This window comes from Jaculus jaculus, chromosome 4, assembly GCF_020740685.1.
Source record: "Jaculus jaculus isolate mJacJac1 chromosome 4, mJacJac1.mat.Y.cur, whole genome shotgun sequence".
Lineage (NCBI taxonomy): Eukaryota > Metazoa > Chordata > Mammalia > Rodentia > Dipodidae > Jaculus > Jaculus jaculus.
In genome coordinates this window covers 48,535,098-48,557,494 of record NC_059105.1, presented here as the reverse complement: position 1 = coordinate 48,557,494, position 22,397 = coordinate 48,535,098, and the positions used below count along the sequence as shown (strand labels likewise).

The window sequence follows — 22,397 nt, the reverse complement described above, 5'->3', positions numbered from 1 at the left end:
TGTACTGAGGGCCTGAAATGCACCATATACTTTACATAGACTATCTCTTTTCATCTCGAGTCTCTGCTTAATAGTTAGTATAGAAACACTGTGAAGTGTCAGAGGGCTTGTTTTATATGAAGTAATTACTTTAACTAGGTCATAAACCCCCTTTGGCAGATGATGATGTTATTGGTCTTAAACACTAGAGACAATCTTATGCTGCAGGGTTATAGAACATAGGCACTTAGGGAGATGTGGGAACTCTTTTGAGTCCTTTGGGGTGCTGTTTAATTCATCATTGCTGTGCTAAATAAAATATTCATCATGCTTCATAAAAGTGCCCAAGTATTTCTAGGCAGCAAAGTTACAACTCACTACCGTGAATACAGATAATTTGTGGCAAACCATTGAAGCATTGAGGGGGGGCAGGGAGACCAAACACGAGGAAACCATCAGAACTATACTTTTCCAAGGACATTGGAATAAATTTCTGGGTCTAAAAAGATGATCCCGACATAAGAAAACATTATAAGTTATTTGGTTTCTAACTTTACAGTTACATCAGTTTCTAGGAACTTCTGGCCTCTTGCTAGAAGAGTTATGGAGCCTGCTTTGCTCATTAAGACCTTTGAATGTGAACCTCAAACAACCTTGTCCTAGTTTATGTCTGCCATGGTCCTCCGATGGCAGTGACTCTAGAGTCTAACCATTGATGAATGTTTTATGCCCCTGAAAATATTCATGTTGAAGCAAAATAGCTGAGCAACTCAAGGCCAAAGTGTAGCAAGCTTCTGTTTTTTTCTTCTCCATGGGAAGAAAGCCCCTCTTGATTCATGGATTTTATATGAATTGCCAGATATTCTGTGGCCCTCTTCAGAAGTAGGTGGCATACACACTCATTTTGGTGAAAATGTCACTAACCATAGTCTCCTGTAGCAAAGGCTGTATTTCTTTTTTTATTAATATTTTATTTATTTATTTGATAGAAAAAGAGGGAGAGAGAGAGAGAGTGGGCACATAGTCATCATGCCACTAGTGTTTAGTTCTGTCATTGGAACAGCTTCTCTCTGATCAACTTTGGAGGTGCTGTGGATTAGTTATGCCACATCCCTGAGGACTCAAGATTACAAAAGGGGTGTTCTAAGTAGTGGAGCGCTTATTTTACTGAACACAGACATAGCCTCACAGGTGTAGGCAGTCTTGGTCACTGGGCTCTGAAACACCAGACCTGTGTAAGCTAGGTTCCTAAGAAAACTAGGTATCATCTTAACCGAAGAGATAGAGAGGAAGGGCTTAAGTACTTATCAGTGTGTGTACAAATGTCTGGCTCTTTATATATGCACTCTGACATACATGACATGGCCTGTCTGATCTATAGTATAATACATGATATTACATTACGTAGATGAATACATCTGGAAATACCAGTTAACTCCTGGATAAATTTATTAGCTCTCTGGCAGAAAGCTCTTAATGAGCTAGACTTGTGCTTGTAGCGCCCACCCTACTGAATCAAGTGGAGTCTGCGCAGTGGCCATGCATGGGCTTTGCTTTAATATCTTAGGAGCGACAATCCCATGCTTTTGTCCTCAAGATCACAAATGTCTTTCATTGAAATGTTTATTTTCCCCTTCTCATTACCTACTGCTATTGCAAAATGCTTTCTCATTAACAATTGTTACATATAAATTTATATGACTTAATTATTTGATACTATTATAATAACATATATACTATCCAAAATTTATTGCTGTGCTAAAGAATATAGACTTTAAAAATTAGTTGGTTTTACTTTAAAATCTCCAGAATCAGGGACTAGAGAGATGGCTTAGTGCTTAAGGTGCTTGCCTGCAAAGCCAAAGGACCCAAGTTTGAGAATCCCCAGTACCCATGTAAAACCAGATGCACAAGGTGGCCCATGCATCTAGAGTTCATTTGTAGTGACCAGAGGCCCTGGCATCCCCAATTCTTTCTCTTTCTCTCTCTCTCTGCTTCTTTCTTTCTCTGTCAAATAAGTAAATAAATAAATTAAAAATAAATTTAAACACCTTTTAAAAAATCTCCAGAATTATAAGTCATTATCCATAACCCCTTTCCATCCCTCATGGAAATAATTACAATATAGATCCTTTGATCCTGAACTGTTTCATTACAGGTCATTTGCCTGTTAGTGTTGGATGCATGTGGCACACTAAATGTCCTGCCATTTTCTATGAGAAAAGATTTGGTCATGAGGATTTCATATTTTGTCTGAGTACTGACCAAATTTAAGGATCAAGTTATGTAGTTATGTGCAGACATAAATACACGTCTGGGAGTTAAGCAGAATGATGAATCAGAATTGATTCTGCACAGTGTGGTTACGTTTTGTCAGTTTTCAGAACCAGTATGCGTATGCTCAGCAATCAACATACTTCAGCTGCTAGTCCTTGCACTGCTGAGCAACCTCTGTGGTGCTCTTACAGTACTTAATGCCTCTTCTTGCAAGTCTTCATTCTCTTCATTCATGTATAGAGGTTGCTACATGAAAATTTGATTTGTATAAATATAAATATATAAATATTTGACTACAGATTCAAATTCATTTGAACTTTAGCACTGAAGAGGAGCCAAAAGGAAGTGAAGCCGAAAGCCTCATGAGATAACTGTGTTCCACTGTCCACAGCACGAAGACAATGGCACAGTTCACTCAGTCCTGCTGCGCCTCACTCTGCTCATTCTCTGAAGCAGTACCTAGCTCAGGAACGACCTGAGTTGAAGATCAACTATTACGTCAGCAAAAAATTATGAGTTGCCCTTTTATAGACAGCATGACTTTGTTTGGAAAAAAAAATACTCATAGCCTGATATGGTGGTGCACACCTTTAATTCCAATACTCTGGAGGCAGAGGTAACAGGATTGCTGTGAGTTCAAGGCCAGCCTGGGACCACAAAGTGAATTCCAAGTCAGCCTGGGCTAAAGTGAAGCCCTGCTTTGTAAAAACAAAACAAAACAAAAGATTACTTCTAATCTGATATCTAGAAGTAAGTTATTAAGATGAGCCCAGTAATAGAATTCTTTAAAGTAACTAAGAATTGAACAAAGCAACTTAACAGCTTAGAAATAAGTTCAAGTTATTCAACTAAACCAGTTCAATCATATCCTTGAATTGCATTTTAGAATATTTGCCTTGCTTAAATTCATCCATCTTTATATACCAGTAGGTATTGTGGGCTTACATGTACTTTAACAGTCAAGTGATATAATCTGAGCCTAGATTCTATGAAATGTGTTCCTGAGGTCATTTCAAATAGGTGTGACCTTTAGAGATCTTGATCTGGTCTCCTTTTGGACATCCAGTGGTTACTGGGAGGCCCTGTCACTTCTGGTGCCCCCAAAGGTTCCTTTTTGTTCCCCTGCTACTGCACCAGGTATTTTATACCCCATGATCATCTGGACCAGAACAGAACCTGCTGAGGAGTCAGCATGGCTGTAAGCCTGAAGCTTGAGGTCTGGCTGCAGGAAGGTCTGTAGTTACCAGAATAAACAAGACTGTCCGGGCTTTTTATGATTCATGTCAGTTTACCCAAGACAAAACTTACCCTTTTTTCTGAAGTGTTTGTTCTAGTTGAGATGATTATTTTTGCTTGCAAGTGTGTCCAATCAGCTATTTTTAAAATAAAGGATAGAATGTTAGACCTGAAATTTTTGTCTGAATAGGTGACTATCGGGGCTGGAGAGATAGCTTAGTGTTTAAGGCACTTGCTTAAGAAGCCTAAGGACCCAGGTTCAATTCTCCAGTCCCCATGTAAGCCAGCTGCACAAGGTGGAATGTATGCCTGGAGTTCATTGGCAATGGCTAGAGGCCTTGGTGCACTCATATCTGTCTTTCTCTCTGTCTCTCGAATAAATAAGTAAAATATTAAAAAAAGAAGACTATTACTAAAACAGTGAATGCTGAGAAGGCAGAAGAATGAAAGAGAAGGGCTGGAGCTGAATTTTAGACCTGAGGCTGGTGGCCACAGGTCCAGAAAGGTCTAGAAAGGAGGGGGAGTGCCACCTCAGATGGGTGGTAAAGGGTAACGCAGAAGACCTCAGATGAAGTGCAGGCCGTGAGCATGAGAGGCAGCTGGTCAGTCTGAACTCGGTGCTGAAATTGGGTGCATACAACTTACCAACGTGTGTGAGTGTGTGTGTTCCAACCAGGTTCGCATTGCTGGCAGAAACCACCTGACCAAGAGCAGCTTGTAGGGGGGAAAAGGTTTATTTTGGCTTACACACTTGAGGGAAAGCTCCACGACAGCAGGGAAAATGATAGCATGAGCAGAGGGTTGACATCACCTCCTCACCAACCTCAGGTGGACAACAGAACAGGAGAGTGTACCAAACACTGGCAAGGGGAAACTGGCTATAATCCCGCCCCCGACAATACATTGCCTCCTGGAGGCATTGATTCCCGAAGCTCCATCAGCTGGGAACCTAGCATTCAGAATGCGTAAGTTTATGGGGGACACCGGAATCAAACCACCACAGTATGTATGGATGTATGAATGAATGTGTGTATGTGTGAATGAATGATGTGTGTGGGCCAGAGGGCAATATGGGTGTCCGTCCTCACCTCCATCTTGTGGTGACAGGCTTTGCTCACTGCTGCGTGTCAGGCTAGCTGGCCCCTGAGCTTCCTGGGAGTCTGTTTCTGCCTTCTGTCCCGCAGTAGGACCACTGGGATTCCATATGCGTACTACTGCATCTACCTTTACATGGGTCCTGGGGACTCAAACTCAAGTCCTCTTGCTTGCTCAGCAGACACTTTCCCCAATAAGCCATCTTCCCAAATCTAATGTATCAGCTTTTTTATACAGCAAAACATTGTGAGTAATGGAAAATGTAGTTTGGTGACTAAATGAATGATGTGTCATGTGAACTTGCAAATATGCAGAGGCTCGCATGGTATACTTGGAGTCTCAGAAGGGAGCCAGCAGCAGTCACCCCTCACAGAAAACCAGAGAGTCTATATGGATCCACTTTCATTGCTAAGAACAAACTTAAAGCCAACCACTGAAGGAGTTCCCAGCCTCCAGTGAGAATTCCTGGAGCTCCCTGTGTTTGTTTCCCTCCCTTGAGCTATATTTGCCAGTGTTCCCAGAGTAGTCCCCTTAGGACTTAAGAGCTATACGTGATCTGTGTGGATCTTTGGTGTTTCTCAGAGCCTTAGTTGACACTTTCAGGCTGGTCACAGATCCAAGTGCACATGATGGACAATTCTTCCAAAGTGTAATTCAGGCCCATCCATTATTTGCTCTGTGGTGAGAAACGGATAAGGTCCACCCACAGGTCTTCCCATAGGAAACAGCAGTGTTAGCATCTGTAAGCAGGGCCGAGGGCCGAGGGCCTCACCCCTAGAAAAGCCTTCCTGCCCACAGGAAGCAGCACGGAAGCAAAGATGTGAGAAGCAGCTAGATTTGGGGAGATGGGCTTGCTGATTTTGATTGCTCAGACCACGATGTATGTTTATTCTACTGATAATTAACAGTGGATGTACTTCCCAGATGCCCATGAATGGACTATGACATCTAGCCAGCAGGACAGGAAACACATTCCAAATAAACCCAAGGGAAGCACTGCCATCAAGACCCTGCTCAGAGTTCCCCAGTGTCTGTGTGCGTAAGGAAGCCTTCGCGAAGCCTTTGATGAGGACACTTGTTTCACTCACTGTACTGTGGACCCACGTTCATGGGCTTTGGGTCTCCTCCTCAAATACCATTAATGTTCCCCGGAGCTCAGGGTTAGAAGAATCCCATTCTAGGAGGCAGATGCAGAAAAGGAACATGAACTGTCAGGAAGGAAAAAGCCCCAGAAACGCATTTTATTCCTGTCCTGTCATCAGTGAAGAGGTTTTTTGTCTGCCCCATGCGGCCTGGCTCTTATATCAACATTCTGTATTCAGAGTTACTTACAAAGTCTACAGAAATGATTGCACCTCAGAAGAGCTGGTCAGATCCCCTCTTCACTGCATGAGTGGTAAGCAGTCTGCTCTAATTGTGAACAAGCTAATATGATTTAGAAAATATTTTGAGGGAGAGCAGTTCTTTTAAACTTTAGAAGACATTCAGGGGACCAAATTATTTTTTGACTTGAGCCATCTATAAAGAATATAGTTATGAGCTGGAGAGATAGCTTAGCAGTTAAGGTGCTTGCCTACAAAGCCTAAGGACCCAGGTTCGTTTCCCCAGTACACATGTAAGCCAGGTACACAAGGTGGTACATGCATCTGGAATTCCTTTGCAGTGGGTAGAGGCCCTGGCATGCCCATTCTCTCTCTGTCTGCTTCTCTCTCTCAAATAAATAAATATTTTTAAAAGAATATAGTCATTATAAGTATTTGATTGTTTTAAGAATGTCATTCTGCTGGGTGTGGTGGTGCACGCCTTTAATCCCAGCCCTAGGAAAGCAGAGGTAGGAGGACCACAGTGAGTTTTGAGGTCAGCCTGGGCTACAGCAAGACCCTACCTCAAAAACAAACAAATATCATTCGTCTGGGGCTGGAGAGATAGCACAAGTGTGGTGACAGTCTGAGGATCAGAACATACCTGAGGCCAGATGCAGCTGTGCTTACACCTGGAATCCCAGCAAGACATGAAGTGGAACAGGAGAATCCTTGTAAGCTGGTGGGCTAGCTAGCCTAGCTCATACAGCACTAAACAACGTGAGATCCTGCCTCAAAGTGGAAAGCGGCATCCAACGCCTGACATTGTCTTATGACCGCACATGTGCTGAAGGATATGTGTGCCCACACTCACAAATATTTTATGTATGTGTGTGTGTGTGTGTGTGTATACACATATACATATGTGTGTGTGTGTCCTAAGATCTTGTTGTTGCTGTTACTAAGCCATCTTTTTAACAGAGAACCTTCAAGCACATTCTGTCTGCATCAGTGCTATGGAACTGAAAGCATTTGGACAGCACACACATCCGAACCGTTATTTAAAAACACTGCTAGTGAGTCTTCTCTCCCAGTCAGGCTTTTACAATTTCTGCATAATTGATCAACATGGCTTGTTTTCATCCACAGAGGCCAGCAAGCTTGTTATGTCCTATGTCGCAGCTGTGTGTGGAAAAGGAGCAGAAGTTAATCAAGTTAAGGAACAGCTTTTACAGTCCAACCCAGTCCTGGAAGGTAAGGTTCTCTGGGTCGATGTCACTGGGACTTGAACAGGAAATTCCTCTTTCAGGGCACTTCAATACCTGGAGTGTTGAGAAGGCAGAGGAAGGAAGAGATCCAAGGCAAGACTTGTTGAGCAAATGACCCGCACCCTAGGAATGTTGAGCCCTAAGTATTTGAGGGAGGGAGCAGTTTACTCATGGGAAAGGAACTGTCTCATTTTTCCCCAATCAATTTTTCTTAGAGTTACTTAAATTTTGCTTTTAAAATAATCAGCAGTGGGCTGGAGAGATGGCTTAGCGGTTAAGCGCTTGCCTGTGAAGCCTAAGAACCCCGGTTCGAGGCTCAATTCCCCAGGTCCAACGTTAGCCAGATGCACAAGGGGGCGCACGCGTCTGGAGTTCGTTTGCAGAGGCTGGAAGCCCTGGCGCGCCCATTCTCTCTCTCCCCCTCTCTCTGTCTTTCTCTCTGTGTCTGTCGCTCTCAAATAAATAAATAAAAATTAAAAAAAAAAATCAACAGATATTTGTCTTTCACGGGCAGTGTTGTTTTACCACCCTGTGGCTGATTATTTCTGTTGTCAGGGAAACAAGTCCCATACCAGAGAGACACCTGAGGACCAGCCACTCCACTGACTATGGAAGGCTGAGGCCTGACTATAGGTACAATGCACAAGCTCCGTGGCTGCTCTGTGTTAGCTAGCTTGGCTGCAGTGACAAAGTGTCAATAGACTGGATGAACAACAGACACTGCTTTTATTTTTGGAAACTGGGAATCCAGAATCAAGATGCTGGCAAAGTGGGCTTCGTTCTGAGTCCTCCTCGTTGTACAGTGACTGTCCCCTCATTGTGTGCCACATGAACTATGTTCATGCATTGGGAATGAGAAGAAAAGTGAGCTCTGTGGTGTTCCTCCTTACAAGGGCACTGGTACCATTGTGAGAGCCCGCCCTCATGACGTCATCCAACCCTACTTACCTCCCAAGGCCCCACCTCATAGCACATTGAGTATTAGTGTTCCAGCACGTGGATGACAGGGAGAGGAGGCATATAGACTTGTAATACCAGCAGACAATGATGAACTAGGGATCGATTCACTTAATCCCAGGGACCATGGTATAAACCATCCTTGCAGTGAAAATAATCAAAGCTTTTTTCTGTTGGTGGCAGGTTATTAAAATCTTTTCATATTATAAACATGCACATATTGTGATTGAACGTATTTATTGGGGTTAAAGCAGGGCCTCTCAACCTTGGCACTGCTGGGCTGGCTGTGTCTGCTCTGAAGGACTGTCTTCTACATTGCAGGACAGCCTGTCATATGCATCTGTATGGCCTTGACTTACTAGGTGCCAGTTGAGCCCTTGTTCTAGGCTCCAGACTACCCTGGGGACTCAAAACCACACCTTATTAGAATCTGCACTAGAGAAGTAGTTTAGGTTAATCCTTTATTCAGAGCCATGGAAGGACAAGATTGAACATGTTCCAAAACAGATCTGTTTTGAAGAGGCAGGCAGCTCATTTAGTGCAGAGGACCCGAATCCTGCCCTGTTGCCTCTTACACTCAGGCCCAGCTCTTCCTTCCCTTTCAGAGCCGTTCCCGAACCTTTAGCATTCCCTTTGACTCTGAAACACACTTCCAAGTCTCCGTCTCTGGGTGGTAGGATAAGAGGCACGTGACGTGAAGACCAAACAAATATTGCATTGCTTTTGATTGTTCCTTTCCTTCAGTGCCTTAACCAATAACGATGGTATGGGAAGTGACATCTCTCTCCTCTCTCTCTCTCTTTTGTTCTAACCTTTGACTTTTATTTCTTGTCTTTTGCTTTCAAGTTCAAGTGCGCTACATGTGCTGTATTTCTGCATGAGCTTATTTTAAGAATGCTGGGCTCTAAAGGAGCAGTGCTGAGGAATGCGATAGCTTGCATCTGTGACTAGAATCTGCCTTTTGATTTGGTGGTATTTGAAACTAGACTACAGTGCAGGAAATGGAAGAAATGCCCACTGTAGGCATGTATTATCTTTTATGGGAATGCTTTGCTTTTTAACTAGAGCTGCTACTGTAAATGAACGTTTAGAACGACAAGCTTAAAAAGAAACAATTGAGGAATGTGTCTTGAGTGTTCTATAATGGAACGCTTGTTTTTGTTTCTGTGGATCACAGTAAAAGGCTTTAGTGTTTAGGGGTATGTTTAGTAATGTGCAACTCAGATTTGTTTGATAAAAAGATGATTTACAGTTTGCAAATGGTTCCCAAATAAACTTCTTGTGAAGCATTTTCTTCACCCTGACCTTCAAGTCACAATGCATTGTTCTTCGTGTGTCGGCCTGACTCGCGTGGTCGCAGCTCTAGTTTGCTGGCTTGGAAACATATCTTTCGTACCTGCCACGAAGGACTGGCCTGTGAACACGTGAGAAATCTCGGCCTTGATGGTAACTCCACGAGACTGATCATTATCAAGGTCACATTTGTGACAGCCTTTTGGCAGGCAGTGGACTTGGGGTGAGGATGGGGTCCTCCTTAGCAAGCTTCCTCTTGGGAGTTTTACCAGGATCCAGGTTTCTTCACTCAGTATAGCATCTCAGTCTGAATTCCTTTGAAGTGAGAATTTGGTGCCAGTAACTTGTCAAACCAAACTTAACCCAGGTAGCTTTTCTAATGCAAGGAACCGTCTCTGTTGACTTTGTAAAGTTTCTCTTGACTGACCTTGAGCCAGTTAAAGTTTTTTAAATAACAACATAAAACAGCTATCTAATGTGAAATAGAACATATCCGATTTGGCTGCTGAATAGGCAAGACTGGCTTCAACCCAAACACAGCCCTTCACGCTTTGCTTGATCAGCTGACTGCTTTCAAAACGAAGACCAGCATTGAGCTTGTTTGCACATTTGAGCATTGGTTATTGTTACCCTCTTCTCGTTTAACCTGAATACTTATGGAGGCTCCCCAAAATGTGATGCTCAGGCTCCTTCAAAAGATTCCTGTCACGTGGTGAGAGCCGCATGCTTGCTAGCGGCGACGTGGCCTTGAGTACGCTTTAACATGACCCTCAGGTGATTGTGGTGCATGTTGAAGTTTGTCATACAGCTGCTTCCAAAGCATCCCACAGGACCCCCCCTCCATGCTACTTAATACACTGCTTTCATTTTTCCAGATTCATTTGCTCATATTTCATGCACAGGCTTGCTTTTCTGTGCAGTAAACACTGTCCATTAACCTTATGACTCTGTGCTGTCACCTGTAAGAGAGAGGAGCTCTCTGAGCCTGGGATAGAGTCACTCTATGGCCTCCATTTAAAAGGGAGACTTGCTGGGCATGGTGGGGCACGCCTTTAATCCGAGCACTTGGGAGGCAGAGGTAGGAGGATTGCCGTGAGTTTGAGGCCACTTTGAGACTATATACTGAATTCCAGGTTAGCCTGAGTTAGAGTGAGACCCTACCTTGAAAACCAAAAATAAATAAATAAATAAATGGGAGACTTGTCCAGTGGAAGCAACTAAGGTTGAAAGAGTTGCGTTTTATGTTATGGAAGAATTTGCCTTTCCTTATTTTCTACAGAGTTTCACTTAGCTCTTGTGGGCATATACTAACAAAGTATGTAGCTTTTTAATCTTATTTAAATGACAGTCATTTTCAAATCTCAGCATTGCTCTTTCTGTATTTCAGTTATGTAATCACATTTCAAATGTATAACTGGATTTCAAAATTAATGGAACAGATTAAAGTTTCATTCACATCCCTTCTGATCTGTTGACCTCCTCCACTTCCATCAACCCTCTAACAACAGAAACTAATTTCAGAAATAGCCTTGTTTATTGACGGTTTTGGTGGAAGAATGGAAGCCTTGCGTGCTGCCCTCTCCTTGATTCTTGCCTAAAGGAGTGAAACGGTGTTGAATTCGGCAAGGTTAACTTCGGAGGAGTTCCTGAGGTATTTCCGTGAATCATAGGAATGCCTCGTGCTCTTTTTCTGTGTATTTATAAGAACTCATTGAAGCTTTAGCAACTTACTAAAATTTCTGTTAACGTCTACTTGTATGGCAATGCCACACGGGACGTCATGGTGACAGTACGCTGGCCAGGGATTGAAGGTGGCCGGTACTGTACTGGTTTTGTCTTTCTGCTTAAAATGACATTTTTTCTGCTGACATTAACCATGCGTCTGTTTCTTTCTTACTAGCCTTTGGAAATGCCAAAACTGTGAGGAATGACAACTCTTCTAGATTCGTAAGTATTTGCAGAGGCTCAAGTATTAACACTAATATTTACTTCATGTGTGTTTAAACAAGCAGTAGGTATTCAGAATTTCTTAATACATGCATTTTTAAAATCAGAAGTCACCCCTATTAAAACACACTGAAAGTTATAAGAATTACTGTTTTCTGCGGTAGAGAGATGGCTTAGTGGTTAAGCACTTGCCTGTGAAGCCTAAGGACCCTGGCTCAATTCCCCAGGACCCACGTTAGCCAGATGCACAAGGGGGAGCACACATCTGGAGTTCATTTTCAGTGGCTGGAGGCCCTGGATCGCCCATTCTCTCTCTCTCTTTCTCTCTCTCTCTCCCTCTTTCTCTGTCTGTCACTCTCAAATAAATAAAAATTAAAAAAAAAAGAATTACTGTTTTCTGGAGATTTCCTTTCAATTCTTCTTGGATTAGCACGCTGTGCTTATCATGTTTTCTTATAACCAACTAGAACATTCCATGAGTAACTTAAATCATTCCTTATTTATCTGAGTTTTAGTATTTTGAAATCATAATTAAAAATCAAATTAAGTAAGATCAACAACTGAGTGTCAAGCTGTGTACTTAGTTTCTTACTCAGTAGACTCAGAAAGAATGGGGTTTATTCTAAAGCTTCATTTTTAAAGTTGAGATCAATAGGATTGTGTTGCAGTCCGGTTCGCATTGCTGTTAGAAATCACCCAACCAAGAGTAGCTTCTGGGAAAAAGAGATTTATTTTGGCTTACAGGCTCGAGGGGAAGCTCCACGATGGCAGGGGAAAACGATGGCATGAGCAGAGGGTGGACATCACCCCCTGGCCAACAGAAGATGGACCACAGCAACAGGAGGCTGTGCCAAACACTGGCATGGGGAAACTGGCTATAAGCCTGCCCCCAACAATACGCTCCCTCCAGGAGGCATTAATTCCCAAATCTCCATCAGCTGGGAACTTAGCATTCAGAACACCTAAGTTTATGGGTGACACCTGAATCAAACCACCACATTCCGCCTCTGGCCCCCATAAACTGATAATCATACATGATGTAAAATGCAATGCATTAAGTCTGACTTTAAAAGTCCCCATAGTTTTTATCAATTCCAATGATGTTCATACATCCCCATAGTTCAAGATCTTTTAACTGAGCCATAATACCAAAATATAACCTCAAAAAGCCCATAATGGCACAGAATAAATATTCACACTGCAAAAGATGGCATTGGGCATAGCAAAGAAACATTCAACCAATACAAGATTTAAAACAACCAGGGCAAACATCAAACTCTGTAGCTTCAAGTCCACAACTCTAGCCAGTGACAAATCTTCAAGTCCGATAATTCTAACCAGCAACAAGTCTCTGGCATTCCAATTCCGCCCCTCCAGCTAGGCTACTCACAGTCCTGGGAAACTTCATTGGGGCCGGCAGCTCCTCAGCAGCCATCTCATAGTCCCAGCATCTCCACTGGGTCTCCACTGCAAGCCACGGTTCATCCTCATGGCCCCATGGGGTCTCTATGCAGGCAACCAGCAAACCTGCTTTACATTGCCCATGGCCATTTCCAAAACACAAGACGGTGTTGCAAACTCAATGACCCTCTTTCCAGCATTTCTTATACTCCACGATACCAGGTAGGGTGCCAATTTGTTGATCCAGGGGTGAATAAAGCAGACTTTGAAGAACAGGACACTCCTTGAGCACTCAGGCCCCTTCAAAAGAGTCGACATTCTTTTTGTTGCCCCCGCGCAGGTCAGCTAGCCCAGTCTCAAAGGTTGTAATCTCTCAGTTGCAGCTGAATGGGCAATAGTTCACCCAAAGATTTTTCTTTCTGTGCCATATCCCTGTGCTCATACCAGTTCATTTCTACGCAGAGCAACCCTGCACAACTTCTCAGGACATGGGCACAAAAGCAAGCTTCTCACACAGACTGCTCACCCAGTTCAAGCAAAGCTCTTTCCCACCCTCATAAGCCAAACCTCACAGTCCATAGTTCTTATTGCATTCAGGTCTTGCAGCTCAGACCACAATAGTCCATCAAGCTGTACTTACAGAACTGCAAGGCATCTCTTAGGCCAAGGTTTCAAATCCTCCCACAGTCCTCTTGAAAATCAGCTCCAAAAGGCCAAAACCACACAGTCAGGTGTCTCGCAGCAACCCCACTCCCGGTACCATTTTACTGTTGCAGTCCGGTTCGCATTGCTATTAGAAATCACCCAACCAAGAGTAGCTTCTGGGAAAAAGGGATTTATTTTGGCTTACAGGCTCGAGGGGAAGCTCCATGATGGCAGGGGAAAACGATGGCATGAGCAGAGGGTGGACATCACCCCCTGGCCAACAGAAGATGGACCACAGCAACAGGAGGCTGTGCCAAACACTGGCATGGGGAAACTGGCTATAAAGCCCATAAGCCCGCCCCCAACAATACGCTCCCTCCAGGAGGCATTAATTCCCAATCTCCATCAGCTGGGAACTTAGCATTCAGAACACCTAAGTTTATGGGTGACACCTGAATCAAACCACCACAGATTGGTAAGAAATTTAAGGGTGTCAAGGAGAAGAGTAGAGCTTAGCCGTGAAAACAGAAGCACTTTGATGCCTGGCCACTGTTGAGCTGGGAAATGCTATATTCTCCTGTAGGAACCTGGTCCTTGTCACTTTTCCAGCCTCATCTGCCATCATTCACCAGCATGTGCCCTGCACATTGGTGCCTTTGATCCCCTCCAACTGTGTTATGGTCCTTCATCTCTTTGGTTCTCACAGAGACATCAGTGTTACTGGGGTAAATGGGTTGAGTGTGGTCATGATGATAGTTTGCTTTTTATAATGCTAGGAATCAAATGCATGGGCTTGGCATATTAAGCAAGTGTTTTACTACAGAGCTATATAACTCAGTCTTGTGATGGTGGTATTTTAAAATATCTATCTATGTATCAATCTATCTATGTCTGTATCTATGTATCTATCTATCTGTCTGCAAGAGAGGTAGGGAGAGTGTGGGTGTATCTGCGTGCGCCAGGACTTCCTGCTACTATTGCAAACCAACTTGAGACACATGTTACTTTGTGCATCTGGCATTACGTGGGTATTGGAGAATTGCATCTGGACTGGCAGGCTTTGCAAATAAGCACTTTTAATCACTGAGCAAGCTCCCTAGCCCAATTTTAAATTTTAAATTTAAATTGTTTTTTCTTCTTCTTCTTCTTCTGTGCTTTAACCCAGTTCTCACATTTTGATTTATTTGTTCCATTTTGCTGTGTGTGTGATGTGGTGTATGTGTGTGGTGTGTGCACATAGATGTGCCCCTGTGGCACCCCACACCCCACTTGCGGTGCGGCCACTCAGCTGTGGTGGTCGACGGTGGGTTGCGTGTGGTCACACTCCATCACACTTGTACCTGATTTTGTTTTGAGGCAAAGTCTGTTCTTACTGCTTCTGGATCTGGGGGCCTCCGAAGATTTACCAGTCTCTGTTCCCCTAAGGGGCTGGGGGTACAGGTGCAGAGAGTCTCACCCAGCTGTTTCCGTGGGCTCTGGGGATTTGAAATGGCAGTCTCAGGCCCCCTCAGGCCCTTGTGCTTGCGCAGAAAGTACAACTATATACAAAGACGTTGTACCATCTCTCCAGGCCAAGATTTTACATTTCTTTACAAAAAGATCATTTACTTTCTGACTCATCTTTCATTCATTACTTTTGACACTGGAGGACATGATCTTTTTGATGACCTTTGATGACGTCCTACCAGCTCCCTTTCCCGATCTTTCCCCTCCTTCGGTTTAGATCTGTCTGACCCTTTTCCTTACTAAGCTTAGCCAGTGCCTAAGGACAAGAATGACCTTAGGCAAAAGTAAGTTTCATAGCTCAGAAAGTAGGAAGATAAATAAGTTCTTAATTCCAAGGCTGTGAATTTTTTTTTTTTCCATTGGATTAGCCTGTTAAGTTCTTATGCCCAGTTTGATCCATGCCTTTTTCTGTTGTGGTAACATGGATAATCTCATTGCATAAACATAATTAGAAGTGAAGTATGGGCAGATAGAAGCAATTCCAATGATCAAGCTTCCTTATGTGATAGAAATTTAATTGTCTTGGCAAATTGCATGTACACACACTCTTAAAGATATCTACAAATAATAATTAGTCTGCAGGCAGCACCATGGTGCTTACAAGATGATTATTTGTGACATTTGAGATCCATTGAAAAGCTTGGCAAGTGATTACATAGCTTCAGAGAAATCCTCTTGTAACGTGGTATTAGAATATGAGATTAGCAGTTAATTTTAGGCTAAATCATTTTATGCCTAGTTTCTAGTAATTTCTCTGCTTTGTGGCCCGTGACTTGACTAATAATACAGCTATAATTTTTTAGAACTTGATATGTAAAGTTACTACTGTGTGCAGTAGTTGCTTTTTTACTGTGTTTGCTTGATCTGGAATGAATTTCTTGATCTATTTACTGAGAACTCTGGTAGAGCCTGCTTTTCCATCTGTAGGACATGCAGGACATAACTGTCGCCTGTGACAAGCAGGGCCCGTGGGGATGCCTCACAGCACCTCCTGTCCACCCCAGTTGCTTGAGTTTGATGTATTGAACTTAAAGAAAAAAAAGACTGTTTATGAAGACAAAGAAAGAATGTTTCCAGAGTTTGAATAGCAGTGACCTTGCTTGACCAATATGTTGAGTACCTACTGTGTGTGGTGTGCTGAGCTGGGCTTGAGAGGGTGTGAGAGAACTTGAACTTGGAGTATTCAGAAAATGTCTTTACCCAACCTCTCATTCAGCAAGAAGTTAAAATTATATTCATTTGTTTCAATGTTCTTTTTTTTAAAAAACATTTTTTTTAATTTTATTTATTTATTTATTTGAGAGCGACAGACACAGAGAGAAAGACAGATAGAGGGAGAGAGAGAGAATGGGCGCGCCAGGGCTTCCAGCCTCTGCAAACGAACTCCAGACGCGTGCGCCCCCTTGTGCATCTGGCTAACGTGGGACCTGGGGAACCGAGCCTCAAACCGGGGTCCTTAGGCTTCACAGGCAAGCGCTTAATCGCTAAGCCATCTCTCCAGCCCTGTTTCAATGTTCTTAAGATAAATACAAGATTCCTTATGCCTCTTCTTGTAGCCTGCATTCTGTGTTCATCAGTAGCTGGACAAATGTTTACAGACATATTATTTTGCAAAGTTTATTTATTTATTTGAGAGAGAGAGAGGAAGAAGGAAAGAGAGAGAGAATGGACGCACCAGGACCTTCAGCCACTGCAAATGAACTCCAGACACATGCACCACTATATGCATCTGGCTTATGTGGGACCTGGGGAATCAGACTTCAAGCGCCTTAAGTGCTAAGCCATCTCACCAGCCCTATAGGCATGTTGTATTGGTGTCTTGGTGCAGGCTCTCTGTGCTGCAGGTTCACTCCTAGTATTCAGTCTAGACTCCTGAAGCCACTGGGGCTCATTCTGCTGGGACCTTTTCTCTGTGCCTCTCCCTCCTTCACTCTGCCTCACTTCCAGGCCGCTGTGACTCTCAGGCACACCTTTCATTTCGTGGCCTTAGGCCCTTGTATTTGTGCCTCCTTCTGGCGAGCTCTGATCCCAGACCTGAGCATGGCTGCTGACATCTTGTATCGTTTGTGTCTCCTCTCAAATATCACCTCTGTGACACTTCCCAAACACTCTATGACTTCGTGCTGTTTTTTTAAAAAGGTATTTATTACTGTATGGAATTACTACATTCTATTTCCTCATTTTTGTGGTTATTGACCTGAGGTACTCACAGGTTCATGGGACTGAGTATCCTGACTTCTGGTGTACCTTGGTGACTCTAGTAGTAGATACTCAGAAAATACTTCATTGCTGAATGAATACTTTTTAATTTCTTTTTATGTACTTGTTTGCAAGAAGAAAGAGATGAAGAGAGAAAAAGAGAGAGAATGGGTGTGTCAGGGCGTCTAGCTGCTACAAATGAACTCCAGATGCATGTGCCATTTTGTGCATCTGGCTTTATGTAGATTCTGGGGAATTCAGTCCCGTTGTGTGCTTTGGAAGCAAATGACCTACTGCTGAGACATCTCTCCAGCTCCTACTTTTATTATTACCGTTTTTTATGTATGTGAGTATAGGAGCGCCTGTGCTAGGGCGCCACGTGGAGCTATGAGGGCAGCCTGGAGGGTTTTCCTCTCTTTCTACTTACTTCTCTTAAGATCAGGTCTCCCTTGTTTTCGGTTTCTATTTTTGTTTCGCCTGTGCATGTGCATGGCTGTAGCTGGACCGCAGGCTTCTGGTTTCTGCTGGCTCCACCTCCCATTGCCATAGGTGCGCTGAGATTACAGATAGGGGCACATCTTTGTGTCCAGCTTTTGATGTGTTTTGATTGCATATGTATTTTGGAGTGGAATTCTTGGACATTTTGATACATTTAATTTTAGAAAATTGTACCTATTTACTTTAGAGATACAGAGGAGAGAGAGGGGGGGGGAATATCTGTGGGCATGCCAGGGCCTTTTGCTGCTGCAGAACTCCAGACCATATGCACCCCTTTGTGCATCTGGCTTTACATAGATAGTGGAGAATTGAACCCAGGCCAGCAGGCTTTGCAGCTGCTAAGCCATCTTGCCAGCTCTTTAATACTTACTTTTTAGATGAGTACAAACTAGTTAGAAAAATTAGACATATTAAAATAGTAGTGACACAACACATAAAAAAGTATGTTTACCAGAAGGTTACAGGTAAGATTTTGTGGACACTCGGAGTTTCTGGGATAGGGTCTTAAAGGGGGCTGGTAAGAATTGTGTGTTCACTAGTTGAAGGGAAGAAGTGACCTCATCGGATGAGGATGCATGAGAGGGAGCCTGTGGACCTGCTGTGGCCATAGCTTGTGGCTGCTGAACCCAGTGCTGTATGAAAGCAGCCGTGGGACCATGGCCTGGAAAAATGGGCCAAGACCCCACCCATAGGGCCCTGTGCCTCACTTTTAGAGTCTTCAACACTTTATTTGTAGGTGAAAGGAAGTGGCAGATTATTTCCAAGTAGGCTAGTGGCCTGCTCAGAACCACACTTCTGATAAAAAAATCAGGGTGTGGCTGTTGTAAGAGTGGGGCCGTTCCTCTTAGCCGTGGAATTCTCACAGCTGTCCAGTAGGTTCTTTGTGATTGGCTTGCTTCTTCACGTCCTATGGTGCTTACTTCCTTCAAATCTCCCATCATTTACTCTCAGCTGATATTATGCTTTCTTCAAAGATGCTACTATCACTCAGACCTTCAAACTGAGTTAGTCCTGTTTCCAGTGCCTTACCTGCCTGTGAGTCCCTGTGTTACTTTTCTTGGTGCTGTATCCACATACCTACCAAAGCAACTTAGAAAGGATGTATTTTGGCCCATGGTTTGAGGAGATAGAGCCATTATGGCTTGGAAGTCATGGCGTCTAGGAACAGCCTATTTCTATCATTGTATATCTGCTGGTTAGGCTCCATATATATCTAAAATGTTCTACAACTTCCCCAAATGGTGCCACCCTCTGGGAGACAAGGGTTCCAACACCCAACCTATGGGAACATTTCACATTCAAGCCATAACAACACCTGTCACCTTGGAAGAGTTCCAGCTTCAGTCTCACTAATCCCTCCACCTGCACACTTGGTGCCATTGTTGCCTGTGCCCAGGGACATCTACAAAGTCAGGCTCCCCCCGAAGGTCACCCTTTGTTCCCCTTGTCAGACAGTCACCATTTCCTCCCTCATTTTGTGTTGCCTTCCGTGTCCCCCTTCATGGAGTGCCTTGCTGCCCAGCCCGCGCCTCTTACTATGACGTCATTTGCTTTCATCTTTTGCTGCTGCTACATAAAGCATCACTGTTTCTCCCCTAATCATGACAGCCACCTGGTCTACACCTCCTCTTGTTCCTTTCCAGTCCATTCCACACTAGCCAGGTAATTTTGGAAACTGGTAAGCCTGATACGCATACTTGTTTATCAGCCTTCAGTAACAATGGCTTTTTGAGGAAAATGTCTGAAAATCCCTTGTGCTGTAACTTTCCTCTAGTCTCAGTTCCTCCCTTATTGGCCTGACATATGCCATGTTCTTTTTTTTTAATTGACAACTTCCATAATTATAGACAATAAATCATGATAGTTCCCTCCCCCTCACTTTCCCCTTCACAACTCCACTCTGTCATATTTCCTTCCCCCTCCCCCTTCCCCTCCCACTCTCAATTGGTCTCTCTCTCTCTCTCTTTTGACGCCATCATCTTTTCCTCCTATTATGATTAGGTAGTGTCAGGCACTATGAGGTCATGGATATCCAGGCCATTTTGTATCTGGAAGAGTGCATCCTAAGGAGTCTTAGCCTTCCTTTGGCTTTTACATTCTTTTTGCCGTCTCTTCCACAATGGACCCTGACCTTAGAAGGTGTTAATAGGGATGTTTCAGTGCCAAGCACTCCTCTGTCACTTCTCAGCACTATGGTGTCTTATGAGTCATCCCAGAGGTTACCACCATATGAAAAGAGAAGCTTCTCTAACCAGAGAAGTGCTTGCTTACTAGGCAGTTTGGTAACCATGATCTATGCACTTCTCCAGACATGAGCAGATGTTACACCCCTAGGGTTCATGATTTGCCCTGTCATAGGTTTTCAGTACCAGGCATGTATTCCCTCCAATGGAATGGACTTCCAGTCCACTTAGAGAGTGGTTGATTTCCCTCATAACAGACATGCCACTATTGCACCTGTTGGGTCATTTGGCCTGGCTGGCCAAACTTAAGGCTTGCAGTGTCCACTGTTGTTTATCTCCACTGATGACTTCTCTCTCTCTCATGGAACTGCATGCAGTATAGGTTTTTCCAGCTTTTTGTCAGCTGGTCTACACAGAGGTTTTTAGCTCAGTTCCAGCAAGATTTCTGTGACCTTGCAGCCCAAGCATGTGGAATTTTCAGCAATAGGGTCTTACCATCTATTCCTGGTGGGAAACCAAGAGCCTTGGCAATGGTCTGTACTACTTTGGGAGCACTGGAAAGTATCCCATCCCTGGCACTGAAAATTTTCAAGTAACAATCTATGGCTTCTGGGTGTGCCATTGTCCAAAAACATAGGTTACAATATGGCTTTTTTTTTTTTATCCTCTCAGGTTTTGTTTAATCCTCCTCCTCCACCCATCCTTTACCTAGTCTCTTCCTCTGACCTCACTTAGTAATCCACCCCCAGTAATCTGTTCCTCTACTTACATATATGTAATATTATCCCCTTAAATCCTCCCTTCCCCTCTCCTCCCTCCCTTAGAGCCCCTTTCTAGTTTACTGATATGCCATGGAATATCTACTCCTTCCTGTTGTCCCATCTCCTTATCTGCCTAAGGCCAGATAACTTTGCATTACCTTGAGTCTTAATTCCAGCTTTCCCTTTGTCCATGCTTTTTGTTTATATATAGCCCCAAGAGTCCAGGTAGGGTAACTCCTCCTCCTCCGCTGGAATGTCCTGTTTACCCGGTCTGCTTGAGGCTGCAGGGTCCCTGAAGGCAGGAGTCCTGCCCCGCTTTTCCCTGTGCTTGCTTTAGCAGGAAGGAAATGCTTGGTGCACACACGTTTGAATGCATAGGGGGAGATTTCGGATGGGCTCTGACAATGAAAAGGAGAGAGTGAGGGAGCATGCATGCACGAACAAAAACAATGTTAAATTGGGGCCGGAGAGAGATGACTCAGCAGTTAGGGGTGCTCGCCGCACAAGCATGAGTGGCTGAGGGGTGTGAGACTGAGTTCAAATCTCCAGGTCTCAGGGAAACAGCTGGGTGTGGTCACATGCGCCTGTAACCCCAGTCCCACAAGGGAGCCGAGACCCAAGAATCCATGGAGCCCCTGTAAAGCTCCAGAAACAGTAAAAAAAAAAAAAAAGAAAACAGTTAGAAACAAGACCAGGCAGGAGAGCTACGAGGTGGGACACCCAACCTTCCACTCTGACCACCGCAAGCAAGAGCCTCTTGTGGCAAGCAAGCCAATGGGCACCACCAGGGCAATGCACATGCATATGCCACCCCCCCAACACACACACACAGAGTAAAGGCACAAATTGCATTTTTGACTGAGTTCCATGTGGTCATATTTCTTCTCCCTTCCTATTACTTTGTAAACTGAAATGACTCTCTTTGGGAAGATTATATACAAACATAAATATCTGACAATGATTAAGGTAAGACATGAAACAAGGCAAAAGGTTTTACTTACGAAATCAACAAACCTTTTTCCAAACAAGAAACAGCTGTCATGGTAATTCTACTGTTCTTGTTACTCTTTAACTAGGCAGTTATAGGCCAATCGTTTAAAAATGTAACATTAAACTCCATATGTTTCAAGATCCCACCTATAAAGTGTAATATGAAGCTGGGTTCCATAGTGCTATGTAAATTACGTCAGAAACCAAAAAAATAAATAAATAAAATAAAAAGGGGGGTCTGGAGAGATAGCTTAGCACTTAAGGCATTTGCCAGCAAAGCCAAAAGACCCAGGTTCAATTCCCCAGTACCAATGTAAGCCAAGTGCATAAGGTGGCTCATACATCTGGAGTAGTTTGCAGTGGCTGGAGGGCTTGGCACACTCATTCTCTCTTTCTCTGTCTATCTGCATTTCTTCTCTCTCTCTTTCTTTCTATCTCTCAAATATGAATAAATAAATGCAAATTTAATAAAAATAAAAAGTCTTTAAAAACCTGAAAAAAAATAATAATAGTGTTTGATTCATGGAACATAACTGCATTTGATTTGCACAGATATGAAAACAGTGTTTCATCCACTGCCAGTGTAATATGTAGCCATGGTTGAGACATATTTTCCCTGTAACAACCAATGTGTCTTCCCATCAAGTATCTGTAAAGACTAATCACTTTTCCTGGCATGGGTCCTTGATTTGAGAACACACACCCTTCAGAAGATTGAAAAACAACTGAAATTGGAAGAGCCACATGGTGGCAAATATCTCAGTTAGCAATGAGCCAGATTAGCTTTGTGCTAATACAGTATGTAGTGTGCACTCTTGTTCAGCATCATGGCTGAATAAACTGCCCTTCTGAATTACATGT

At 43.4% G+C, this 22,397-nt stretch overlaps 1 protein-coding gene across 5 annotated transcripts in view; it reads left to right on the top strand.

Moving 5' to 3' along the window:
* Myo1b (myosin IB) overlaps positions 1 to 22,397 on the top strand; it is a 183,387-nt gene that overhangs the window by 93,348 nt on the left and 67,642 nt on the right. For all 5 annotated transcript variants that reach the window (XM_045147061.1, XM_045147060.1, XM_045147058.1 and 2 more), the window contains exons 5-6: positions 7,038 to 7,142; positions 11,307 to 11,353. In XM_045147061.1, coding sequence (XP_045002996.1) covers positions 7,038 to 7,142; positions 11,307 to 11,353 — 152 coding nt within the window. The remainder of the gene's footprint in view (positions 1 to 7,037; positions 7,143 to 11,306; positions 11,354 to 22,397) is intronic.